Source organism: Melanerpes formicivorus, unplaced genomic scaffold (genome assembly GCF_026170545.1).
Source record: "Melanerpes formicivorus ecotype bairdi unplaced genomic scaffold, bMelFor1.0.p_v2 SCAF_1, whole genome shotgun sequence".
Lineage (NCBI taxonomy): Eukaryota > Metazoa > Chordata > Aves > Piciformes > Picidae > Melanerpes > Melanerpes formicivorus.
Genome location: NW_027142353.1, coordinates 2,242,530 through 2,255,474, shown reverse-complemented (window position 1 = coordinate 2,255,474; position 12,945 = coordinate 2,242,530). Strand labels below are relative to the sequence as shown.

The window sequence follows — 12,945 nt, the reverse complement described above, 5'->3', positions numbered from 1 at the left end:
GGGGTTGCTAAGTTCTTAAGGCAACAATAAAAGTGTGATTTTTCAAATCTATTTATTTCAAAGAATTTCTCACCTTGTTAGGTCAATCTTTTCAGTCCTCAAAATGGCAAGCTCCATGTATTCTATATGATCTTTGCATAATAGAAGGTGACATATGCAGGTAGTCCGTTGCTTGCTTAGTTTACTAAACATCAGATTTCTGACCTTTAGCTTGCTCCCACAGTATTCAGTGATATCATAAAAACATATAGTCCTGATTGCAACACATGGTAAAATTACTGAAAGAAGCTCCTGACAGTTCAATAGTTAAAATAGCTGTAAAAAAGGTGATTTTACTGTCTTTTTTTATATATCCGTGTTTTAGTTTGATGTCTGGAAACTCAAACATAGAATTAAAATCTCTTAAGTATAAATTATTATTTTAAAAAGAAAGATATTAACATCTCAGTCTCCTGCATATTTGCACTGAGTATTAACACAAATATATTTGTACATGAATGTTAAGTAGATAAATGAAAGGTGTATGATTAATAGCAATATGCAAATTTGAAGCTAATTTATTGGTGTTATACAAAGGGCAAACTAGGATAGTGTTTGGCCAAATATGTTTACATACTTCATATTTGCATGAGTTTATTGAACATTCAATGTGAAATCACCCATCTTTGCATAAAAACTGTGTAAGCACTTTTTTTTGAAGAGCAAATTGCTCAAATTTCAAAGCCTCATCAGTTGAGCCTGCTCCTCTGCATCTCCTGTATTCCGCTCTAATTCTGCTTCGGAAGAAGGCAAGGGGATTCGTCTGTGCTCCCGAATGCATGCTCTGCTTTTCCTATCAGGACTATATGGATACCTCTGTCCTTCCTTTTCAGTGTCGTGTAAAGCTTTGGTGCTCTGATTAACCTCATACACTAGGAGGAGTCTTTTCCCCTCACAACATATTGTTTTGCATTTTATCAGGAAAATTACAGAAAGTTATTTTCAATTTGATCTCATGAGTGTTTGACAAAAACTGGGCTTTCTGTCCTCAGCTGCACTCTGCAAACTCTGAGAAACACTCAACTTCATCATAAATTATTTTCCCACGATTAAAAAGTTAGACTCCCATTTTAATCTTCCTGCTTCAGTAGAGAATAAATCCTCTTTTGTCTCAAATTTGAATAACATATATGAAGAGCGCACAAAAATACATTTAGTCCTTAATTAGCTGCTTCCTTTAAGTTTTTGGGTTATTTTGAAGAAAGGTTACAGTTTGACTGAGATCCCTTCCATCTGTCACAATCTGCTTGCTTTTATTTTGACTTCCTGTTGCTGTCTTATCAAATATCACATGAATCATTACCATTTGTTTACCATCCCTTTCTTTTGTTTTGCTTCTCTTCCTCCAAATGATTAAAACACCAGGTTGAATGCAAGGTTAGAAATACACTGTGATTCACATTTGCCCCATCTTATTAAAGCAAATAAACCAACCAGTTATATAATTTAAGGGTGCTTGAGCTATGGCTTGCAGATGCTTTTATCAGCTCTGGGCTGAAGAGGTTGTGTGCATTCGGGCATGCACGTACAACTGTTCTTTGAAAGGGACAAACCTCATTAGATTACAGGTGCCTGGAAATAACTTCTGAGAAAATAGCTGTCATTTTCAATAAAGCTACTTCCTAACAGGAAACACAACTTATTATGTTCTTTAGAGTAAGTAGGAAGCTTTTATTTAAATAGAAGTAGCACCATTTAATCTCACAAAGATTTTATTTCTTCTAACCTCTTGGACTGAGAGTGGATCATCATAATTTTCATTCCAACATTATATCTTATAAGGCGTTGAGGAGAAGAGCTGTAATGATTCTTAAGTTACAAAATATGTGTTGCACTAACTTAGAAGTTATTTCATTTACTTGCCGTGCCATCTCTCCTTGTTCAGTCAGAAATGCTTCATAATTGCCTCAGCTTGCTAGAACTGAGGTTAGCAGTTTTTAATGGCTGTAGGGTGCGGCAACAGTGTGAATGAATATCCTGAATTTCAGTACAAAGTCTCTGCTGCCTTCAGTGAGCACATGGGCTAGTCCTCGGATTTTGCAGTGCAACATGGTGTTTTAAAAAGGACTCTCAATCCAGGTCAGTACAGTCACCAGCCATTAAGATGAACTCTAAATTAATGTTTATGAGCCAAAAACCCCTATGGTTTCAATTAAACAAATATATGCAATTATGGGGGTATTTTGCTAACTTTTTTACACTGTATGTGTGTGATATTTTTGCTGGTGTTGTGCTTAGAGATTTCACATAACACTGTTGTACCTTATTAAGGACAAGACAACAGACTGAGAAATCATCAGTGCACAGAATCTGTGATACTGAGAGAAAGATAAGAAAGAGAAAGGTTGAAAGAAAAAAAACAGAGAAGCACAAAAGTTATATCATAGATCATTTCAGGGTCAGAGTTGGGAATTAAGTTCCCATCTGCTTGTTCAGATCTGTTAATCTTTTCAATAAAATCAACCTAAAGTAAACCTTTATTAGAATAAACCTTTATTAGAATAAACCAAACCAGGTTGGAAGAGACCTTCAAGATCATCATGTCCAACCCATCAACCAATCCAACCCACCCAAACAGCTAACCCATGGCACCAAGCACCCCATCAAGTCTCCTTCTGAACACCTTCAATGACGGCGACTCCACCACCTCCCCGGGCAACCCATTCCATAGCGCAATCACTCTTTCTGTATAGAACTTCTTCCTAACATCCAACTTGAACCTCCCCTGGCACAGCCTGAGACTGTGTCCTCTTGTTCTGGTACTGGCTGCCTGGGAGAAGAGACCATCATCAGCCTGTCTACAACCTCCCTTCAGGTAGTTATAGAGAGTGATAAGGTCACCCCTGAGTCTCCTCCAGGCTGAGCAATCCCAGCTCCCTCAGCCTCTCCTCATAGGGCTTGTGTTCCAAACCCCTCACCAACTTTGTTGCCCTTCTCTGGACTCGTTCCAGCAAGTCAACATCCTTCCTAAACTGAGGGGCCCAGAACTGGACACAGTACACGAGGTGTGGCCTAACCAGTGCAGTATACAGGGGCAGAATGACCTCCCTGCTCCTGCTGGCCACACTGTTCTTGATGCAGGCCAGGATGCCATTGGCCCTCTTGGCTGCCTGGGCACACTGCATGCTCATGTTCAGCCTACCATCAACCAGCACCCCCAGGTCCAGCTCTGCCTGACTGCTCTCCAGCCACTCTGACTGGAGCATTGCATGGGGTTGCTGTGGCTGGTGTGCAGAACCCGACACTTGGATGTGTTAAATCTCATGCCGTTGGATTCTGCCCATCTGTCCAGCCTGTCGAGGTCTCTCTGCAGAGCCTCTCTACCCTCCAGCAGATCAACTCTTGCTCCCAGCTTGGTGTCGTCAGCAAATTTACTGATGATGGACTCAATGCCCTCATCCAGATCATCAGTAAAGATGTTAAAGAGCACAGGGCCCAGCACTGATCCTTGGGGCACACCACTAGTGACTGGCTGCCAGCTGGATGTGACACCATTCACCACCACTCTCTGGGCTCGGCCATCCAGCCAGTTCCTAACCCATCGCAGTGTGCTCCCGTCCAGGCCATGGGCTGACAGCTTGGCCAGCAGTTTGCTATGGGGGACGGTGTCAAAGGCCTTGCTGAGGTCCAGGTAGACTACATCAACAGGCCTCCCCACATCCACCAGGCGGGTCACCTGATCATAGAAAGAGATCAGGTTGGTCAGGCAGGACCTGCCCTTCCTAAATCCATGCTGGCTAGGCCTGATCCCTTGGCCATCCTGTAAGTGTTGTGTTATTGCACTCAGGATGACCTGTTCCATGATCTTGCCTGGCACTGAGGTCAGGCTGACAGGCCTGTAATTCCCTGGTTCATCCAACTGGCCCTTCTTATGGATGGGCACCACGTTGGCCAGCTTCCAGCCCTCTGGGACCTCTCCAGTGAGCCAGGACTGCTGGAAAATTACGGAGAGTGGCTTGGCCAGCTCATCTGCCAGCACTCTCTGCACCCTAGGATGAATCCCATCTGGTCCCATGGACTTGTGGGGATCCAAGCTGCTGAGGAGAGTTCCAACCACCTCCTCATGGAACAAGTAGATGTTCTTTACTTTGAAAGCACAAAACAATAAGTAGCTCCACCATTTAAATATCCTTAAGACCTATTTTGAGTGAAGATCAGCTTATATCACTGGCATGTGCATATTTGGCAAAATTATATTAACTGTAGTTAGGAACTGCATTGACTAAAATTTGGGCTACTTTGATGTAAGGATTCCTGGATCATGGGCTGGCTCTTAATAGTATAAACCTCACTAATTATGGTCATCAAAACTAATAACTAAAAATAAATTTTAAGAAATTAAAATAGCCAAACCTTATTGACCTAACTTTCCAGAGCTCCTTCTGACATATTAATTTTCCATGTTCTTTTAGTCTGTTTTTAGCCTGGACTGGGTGGGTTTCTTTCTTAATACCTGTCTGTGATATGCTACAGTATCTGTTAAGGCTAGACTTTTTTAAGCGTTGCCCAGTGATAGGATAAGGGGCAGCATGCACAAACTAAACCGCAAGCAGTTCCTCCTAAACTTAAGTAAAAACTTCTTAACTTTGAGAATGATGGATCAGTGGAAGAGACTGCCTGAAGAGTGGAGTCTCTTTCTCTGGAGACTTTCAAAATCTGCATGTTCCTGTGCAACCTGACCTAGGCAAAAGTGCTTTAGTGGGGGAGGGGATCAGACTTGATGCTTCCCAGAGGTCCTTTCCAACTCCTATCATTACGTGATTGTGGGATCTTTTTGGCTGGTTTATTGGTGGTTCTTATCCCTAAAGCTCCTAATTATGGGAAATACTTTATTCTTTTACTAACAAGACTGTTCCTCAGAAAGCTTTAACTGAATTCACGTGTGACACAGCAACTTTGATGTCAGTTTGTAGATTTTTATAAACCAAAGACTGCAGTATGCAGCATACACTGTTTTTATGTTTATTTTAAAAGCAGTTCTCAGAATGCAAACTGAAGTATTGCATGGCAAACAGCCACAGTGTCTGTTTACATTGAGTGGCAGAAATGCATTCATTACCATCTTAATGGGTGATGTATTTAATTAGTAGCCTAAGACCAAACTTAACATTTCATTGTAGATTTTTGTCACTTTAAAAGGATGCATATTAATGGGAATAATATTTGAGTGGGTTTATGTTTTTATCTCAGAAAATTATGAGCCCATAGAGATACTTACTATAAGCTGCCCACAGAACACTAGTGTGAATCATTCCCCATCTGACATCTCTGTAGGAATTAATTTCAAGGCATATGATTTGTTTCAGCATCGCAAACATTAATACCAGTTCCATTTGTTTGTTTTTTGTAACATTTATGACCTTTTAACTATTTGGGCATGTTCATTCAAAAACCTCAAAATAAGTCTTAATTAAAAAAAGATTGTTCTAAAAAAAATACTCCTTCACTCTGGGTAGAGTTTCTGCCATATCAGTCCACGGACACAAACAAATGAGATTTAGGAGTAGTGGCATTTTCAGTTTGAGTTACTAGCATGAGTTTGTGTGATCTTGCTGAATGCTGCCATTTGCAAAAGAGCAATTAAAACAGATGACAATCTGCTAATCATGCACAGTTTTATTTAGAAATTTAGCAATATTTTCCCAGTTTGTGTTTTCACTTGACTTCCTAAGAATGAAAGCAAGTTTTCTGTATTTATATTGTATATAACAGTATGTAAATTTGAGAAGCTTTGCCACGGATTAACAATTTGCGGTAGGTTTAAAAATATACTCCCACATTGTAAACACTTTTAGAGAACACTCTCTGTGTGTTAGTATAGTATATGTTTGTGTGCATGTATCTGTGTTTGTGTGCATATTACATTCCATATTTGTTTTACATAAAATTGCTTTTATGCAGACAGGCAAATTCTTCATTTGTTAACGGTGGAAATTAATGCAACAGACGCACACATATATGTATGTAACTGTTAAATAAAAGCTGATGAGGAAGGAAGCACAGGCATGCTCTTTCGGGACTTAGGAGTATTGACATTTTCACAATGTGTTACAAAGGGTGAACTTGCTTGATTTGCTGATCACTGGTTACCCTCATGATTTGTAGATTTCATTTGTGATTTTAATCCTGAAGTCCTGAAAGCTTGTCAGTGGTAATGCTCCACTGGTATTCAGATAGGAACACTGGCTACATCTAGAGGCGAAGTCATTCCAGTGGCTTTGACAACGCAGAGACGTTCCAGTCGTATCAGAAGAATCTCTGAAGGATGACAATTGAGAGATGTGGTTAGGAAGAAGAGAATAGGAGTCTGAAAAGGAAAAGTGACAGCAATCAGATATAGGTGTTGTATTTGGTCACCACATCATGATGCGAGGTTGTCATTCTTCTGTGAAGCCGTGAGTTTCCTCTGTTTTTCTAGCACAGTTTGAAGTCCTTCTATATCTAAAGTGCAGTGCTGCTTTCACATGTAGTTTTCATGAATAGCTGCATTAACTTCTCAGGTACACACTAAGGCATGCTGGAAGAAAAGTACAAAGCCTAAAGAAATAATTTCTCCATCTTCTCCCACTACTACTTCAGGTAGTGATAGGACTAGGGGGAATGGAATGAAGCTGGAGGTGGGGAGATTCAGGCTAGATGTGAGGAGGAGGTTCTTCACCATGAGAGTGGTGAAGCCCTGGAATGGGTTGTCCAGGGAGGTGGTCGAGGCCCCGTCCCTGGAGGTGTTTAAGAGCAGGCTGGATGAGGCTCTGGCCAGCCTGATCTAGTGTGGGGTGTCCCTGTCCATGGCAGGCGGGTTGGAACTAGATGATCCTTGTGGTCCCTTCCAACCCTGAATGATACTATGATACTATGAAATGATGATTTGAGAGGGTAATGGGAAGTTCCACAGTTATGGTGATTATTTTCCATGTTGGTACTATAGGTTCTAAAGGAAAGTGTATTAATTTTGCACCTCATTCTTTCATGACTCGTTTTGAGAAAATAAAGGAACTAGTTTACAATTTTGAGCAACTTACATTACTCAGTATTACTTAGTCATGGGATTACTTTATCTATATCATAATATGGCAGGATTTATTTTAAAGTGGAAGTGTCTTAATGTGGTGTTTTCACATATGTTAGGGGAATTAGTCAAATATGTTAAGAGAGAATGTACGCCTTATAATAAACCTAGTAATGCTGTTAGATCAACTGCTGAATTCTTACATGGCATTTGAAGTCTATTATTAGTACAGGTGATTTATATCCATTATATACATGTTTTTAAGTTACATAAACAAATATCCTCTTACACTGTAAGGAAGATGTTTGGAAAAGCTGTCCATTTCTTTTCCTGTTGTCTGTGCATATAGGATATAGAATATAGGATCTGAGAGTGTCTTCCATTAAAAGTGAAAAACATCCTATTGACTTCAGTGCCAGATTGGGTTCTGAAGCAGTGAAAAATAGAGCTGACTTTTGAAAACGTACTGCTGTTCTGTGCATATTGCTCATCTTTTATTGGCTACTACAAGGATTCTGCTTGTTACAGCTGTATTTTTAATTGAAAATATGTTTTAATAAATATTTTATTTTAAAAGGTATATAGAGACCTAATATAGTAAAATAAAATACAAGTTACTGGCTGTATGTTATCTTAGTGTTTAGGTGTGGGAATTATGCATAGCATTCATTAACAAGTGTGCATTCAGGATAGCCAAAGTGCTGGTATATATGCAGAGTAATTCTCCTACAGAGGTATCCAGACAGCTTTAGGGCTGTAAATGTCTACTGTGTTTATTCAATATGTTTGGGAGAATTATATGCAACTATAGCCCGCTCTGGCTATCCTGTACTTGATGCAGGTTTTCTCTGAAAGGGCTTACCCTGCCTTCGGTTTTACCAAGCTCCATTTCAACAGCTCCCTTTTCCTCTCAATTCCCTAATGCACTTTGGTTGCTCTTCATGCCTCAAATAAAAATAAAATGTCTTTAAGGCAAGGTCTTACTCAATTTCTTTTTATCTCTCTTTAGTGTACAAAGACCATAAAGAGCAAAGAGAATGTTGAAGTGGTTCTGAGTGGAGGCAGTATAGGTGGTGGGAAAGTTATCTGCTCTGCCAAAAAAATATTAATAATGTAGGGAAAAGGAAAAAAGGAACAGGAAAATGTAAAGACAGGAGGAAGTATCAAAAGGGAGTACATTCTAGAAGCTTGCAAAAGAAAACTAGTGGTGTAAAAGGAAAACCAGAGGGAGACTACATAAGAATGTCACAGTGAACAGTTTTACCATTTTCTCTATCTGCAACATCTGATAGAAATTAGACAACAAAAATTTGAAAGAGATGTGCAGAAAGGATGAATTTTTACAGCTGTATGTGATGTACACTTGCCTGCTTTCAAGTTAAACTTTGTCTTGACACTTGGAGTAAGGCTGTGGAAGTGATGCCATACATTTCAATGGTAGCCAAAAATGTCAAGATTTCATCATATCTCACACTGTTGGTTTCCTTTACATCTAGTAAGAATTTTAAAGATTTATTTGTAATAAAAGAGGGGAAACAGAAAGAAAAGCCTCTGAAATCTTACAAATATTTGCTGCTTTCACTTGGACCGGGAGAAAAGTTTTATGGGGACCTCTAGAACTGAGATACAGCTTGTGCTTCCAGAAACATTACATTATAAAATATAAATAGTGTTTCATAAATATGCACTGCGGAGGATTAATATCCTTCATAATGTGCTTTATTCAGAAGGGAGCAAAGCTTTCTATCCTACAGGCAGAAAATCTAAGAAGTTTTTCTGTTTGTTGCCTGCTTAAGAAAAAAAACAGATAAATAAAAGAAATCTTTGTATTACTCTGAGAATAGATGCATATAAAATGTTTATGTCCCCACTGAAGAAAAAAATGTAGTTTTAGAGTTGTAGAATAAGTGAAAATATTTTATGGCAGAATGTTCTCTTCCAAGTTTTTCTGGATCAACATTTACTCTCCATTGCACATATCTCACTTAAATATGTGCTTCTCACTTGGATGGAAAAAAATGTTGAGAGAGACGTGCATACATCTTTAACATACAAATTATTCAGTTAATCTCATTTATTGGGGGGGAAGGAGGCTATACTTCACTGATACCGATTAAGTATCTTATGCTGGATTCTATATAAATAGCTACAAATGTGCACAATGGTTACATTACATGGTATATTTAACAACATGGCTAAATCAGAAAGTATGAGCTATGCCTTTAGTGATGGGAGTACTAACGATTGCATGCAAGAAGATTCTTGCATGCAACCATGAAGGAAATAATTGCTGTTCAGCACTATTCAGTTAAGTTTGCATATCAGTAAAAACACACACACAGGGGCTCCACCTACATTCCTAGTGCCAGAGCACTGATATGAGTGCAGCATATATTAAAGCTTTAGAAGGTGTTACAGCATTCACGACTTGCAAAGTGCATGGGATTTTTAACAGAGTTAATTTGACCACTGTCAGATGAAACTGCAATGGTGATAGTCGGGTTTGGGTTTGTTTGTGTTTTAGGTTCGTTGGTTGGTTTTGTTCTTGTTCTTGTTGTTTGTTGGGTTTGTTTGTTTGGCTGGTTTTTATTTTAAACGTAAGATCCCATTCAACCCAAACCATTCCATGAATCTATGAACCTATAATATACCTTTCAGATTTATGGAAGGACTGCTTCTTCTGAGGTTTTAAGTCTTGTGGTGTTTTTTTTTCCTCTTTTCCATTAGTTACAGATATAAATACATAAAGCAAATGTTTGTTTTTCGTATTTTAGATGGAAGACTTTATTTGAAAACTACTGTCATGTATTGAAATTTTCCTGCTGAAGATACCTGTTCTACAGTAAAGAACTTTGCAGTAAGACTGGCTCATAAGGAGTTCTGTGGAAATAAAGAGTTTTCAAGGCAACTTCCTCGACTTCATTTATCGACGTTCTTAAAAATGTAAAGAATTCTGCAAGAGTGTCCTCCTTTGGTTATCTCCTGTGGCTTGACGTGGAGATCTAGAGAATGTTTGTAAACATACAGTAGCACTCTTCTTACATGAAAATCTGTGTCTCTGCACCGGACTATTGTATCCAAAATTACAGGTGGGTCCGAACAAGGCTGAGTATTCCCTTTTTCAAGGAATGCAGACTCTGTCCTCCTCTGATGATTCTATATTTGAGCACATCAAATGATCCTTCCAACGGTGTCCAAGTACACTTCCAGACTGTTATACCATACCAAAACCAGCAAGACAGCTCAGAACTTATAGAGGGCATAAGAGGATTCTTATTAAAAAAAAAAAAAAAAGGAAAAAAAGGAAAAAAAAAACAACAAAAAAGGTAAAAGGAAAAAAAAAAAAGAGGTACATTCAGTTTTCAAACTATGATCATGGGTTTTCTTCTAAAGACATTTTTCCACATGCTTTCCAAGAGACCAACACATGTATGTTAGACTGCATTAAGTGAAATGGAATTTTGTGTAAGTGAAAAGAAATGCTGAATGTAAACAAACTGTTTTACTGTTCACAAAGTCTCTTTTCCTAAAATAAAAAAAAAAATACGATAAAAAGAGTAATAATTTCTCATTGCGAACTTGCAGGGGTTTATGAAATAAAGGACTTTGCTTCTTATCGAACTGTTGGTCACATGTACAGTATATAACACAAATCACACAAGGAAGGTATTATGTATGCAGTAGAAATCTAGAGTTTAGGAAATGAAAATTTTAGATAATATTGTTTTGTCACCCTGTTGGTCAGAAAGACACCTTTCTAGTTTTAACGCATGCAGGCATGTAAATATTTGTCCTGGAGTCACAGTATTACTGAATGAGATCTTAAGCATCTGGTAACAAGTCAGAAGTCTGTATCAGCCACTTTTATTTATATATTGAGCCCTGTTTAGTGCCCTGATTAGTGCACTTTTAAGAATGGACTGTGGCTGAGCAGCAAGTCAAAATGCCAGAAATATTTTTATATGTTAATGTCATATTACGTCAATGTTGCTAAAAAAAGAAAAGAAAACCTAACAAACACTTGATGTATCAGTCCAATTCCACGTAGAACTGAGTGATACAGTTAAAGTCTATTGTCCCTCCCGCCTTGTCTTGGGGATGGGTGGTTATGTGTTACTTTCACTGTCTTTATGAAAGCTACAATATGTGTTTTCACCTTTGTGCTGATAACTGGAAGTAAGCTGCAACACAGTGCTTATTACATTACTAAGAGTTATGTTCTTTGCTTTGCGTACTTTTGGGTTACCCCTTTAAAGACTGATTTTGTGAATCAGTGCTATTACTGTAAGTTTTGTGATTATGCTTTCTTCATCTAATGTTTTATGCATATAAAATATTATTTATTACATGGAAACATATCAAAACCTTAAATGTCTAAGATGCCTAACTTAAAGCAAATATTTCTTTAAAAATAGTTCTGATTGGATATTAATATTATTTTGTCAAAAAAAATTAAAAACAAAGAAACTAATGTTTTTTAAACTCTTAACACTGAGCTTCTATAGTTTGTAGGTCTTCCTCGCATTACTGGTACACGTTTGCTTTGTGCAGTTCATAGTTAGTCCACCACAAACCTTTTTTTAACAATAGAAAGATGTATATACAAAGCTCCCATCACGGTTATTTTTTTTTTGTTTTAAAGGAATATTGAGCAATATTTTTCATTAAATATTGTTACCTAATACTTTGTAGCGACGTTATTTTCTAACCATGATTCTTTCATAATTTTCATAGTTGCTTAAACACATGGGATTCTGTACTCCAGTTTTTTTTATATGCAGTCTTTAAAGGGTTAACAACTGTAAAGTTAGATGGACTTGTGGCAAGCTTTTGAATCATTCATACCCAAAAGAGAATTAAAAGCCTACAACTCAAATCTGTAGTGGCATCTACCATTGCTCTGCTCCTTGCATAGAGTCACCTGTAAGTAGGTTTAGTAGTTTTACAGTATATACTTTCAAGACCTTTGGGAATGCCTCAGTGTTTGGCTTGGTACCTAAATGGAAATGTTAAGGATTAAGGGGGAACCAATTTATAAGCTGGATGTTTAGAAAGAATCTTGCTTAAAACAATGTAAATATTACAGACCACGAAATGGTAACGTAAGTTGAATTTATTTTTTTTTGCCCCTCTTTAGTTATACAGGTTTTGGGTTGGTATTTTGATTTGGGGTTTTGATTTGGACTTTTGTTTGTTTGTTTGTTTGTTTGTTTGTTTGTTTTTGCATAGAATATGAAGAAAAGTTGTGCTCATGTTATTGTTTATATGCTTTTGTAATCTTAAAGATATTAATGTCTAGTTGTTCTATATTATAACCACATTTTGCGCTCTATGCAAGCCCTTGGAACAGAACATACTCATCTTCATGTAGGACCTATGAAAATTGTCTATTTTTATCTATATATTTAAAGTTTTCTAAAAATGAAAAAAAGTTATTACGAATTTTGTTGTACAAAATCTGTACAAAAATCTGTTTTTACATCATAATGCAAGAATTGGAAATTTTTCTATGGTAGCCTAGTTATTTGAGCCTGGTTTCAATGTGAGAACCACGTTTACTGTTACTGTATTTAATTTTCTTTTCTTTTCAACAATCTGCTAATAAAACTGTCTGAAATCTCCCTGTGACTTTATTTACAGTTCATCTTTATTAAATTTTCTGAAATGTATAACATCAGAGGAATATTTACTTTCTAATGGGAGGCATCTAAAAACAACATAAGTCAGCTCTTTGTAATGTGAGGAGAACAATGCTGAATGATTTTATTTAACATGCAACTGCTTCTATCTCTAATATGAATTACTGTGGTGAAAAACATCATAAAAGCACACTCTGTGGTTATTGTTTAACAAGCAGATTTTCCATATTTTTTTTTCTTGCCAGCTAAGCAAACTGCCCC

The 12,945-nt window shown here is 37.5% G+C and overlaps 1 protein-coding gene across 6 annotated transcripts in view; it reads left to right on the top strand.

Annotated features, from left to right (window-relative positions):
* The window catches only part of DACH1 (dachshund family transcription factor 1), a 384,340-nt gene extending 371,674 nt beyond the window's left edge, over nucleotides 1-12,666 (top strand). For all 6 annotated transcript variants that reach the window (XM_068151468.1, XM_068151561.1, XM_068151642.1 and 3 more), the window contains one exon: nucleotides 9,820-12,666. In XM_068151468.1, the coding sequence (XP_068007569.1) occupies nucleotides 9,820-9,857 (38 nt within the window). In that variant the 3' untranslated portion in view covers nucleotides 9,858-12,666. The remainder of the gene's footprint in view (nucleotides 1-9,819) is intronic.
* The last annotated feature ends 279 nt before the right edge of the window (nucleotides 12,667-12,945 follow it).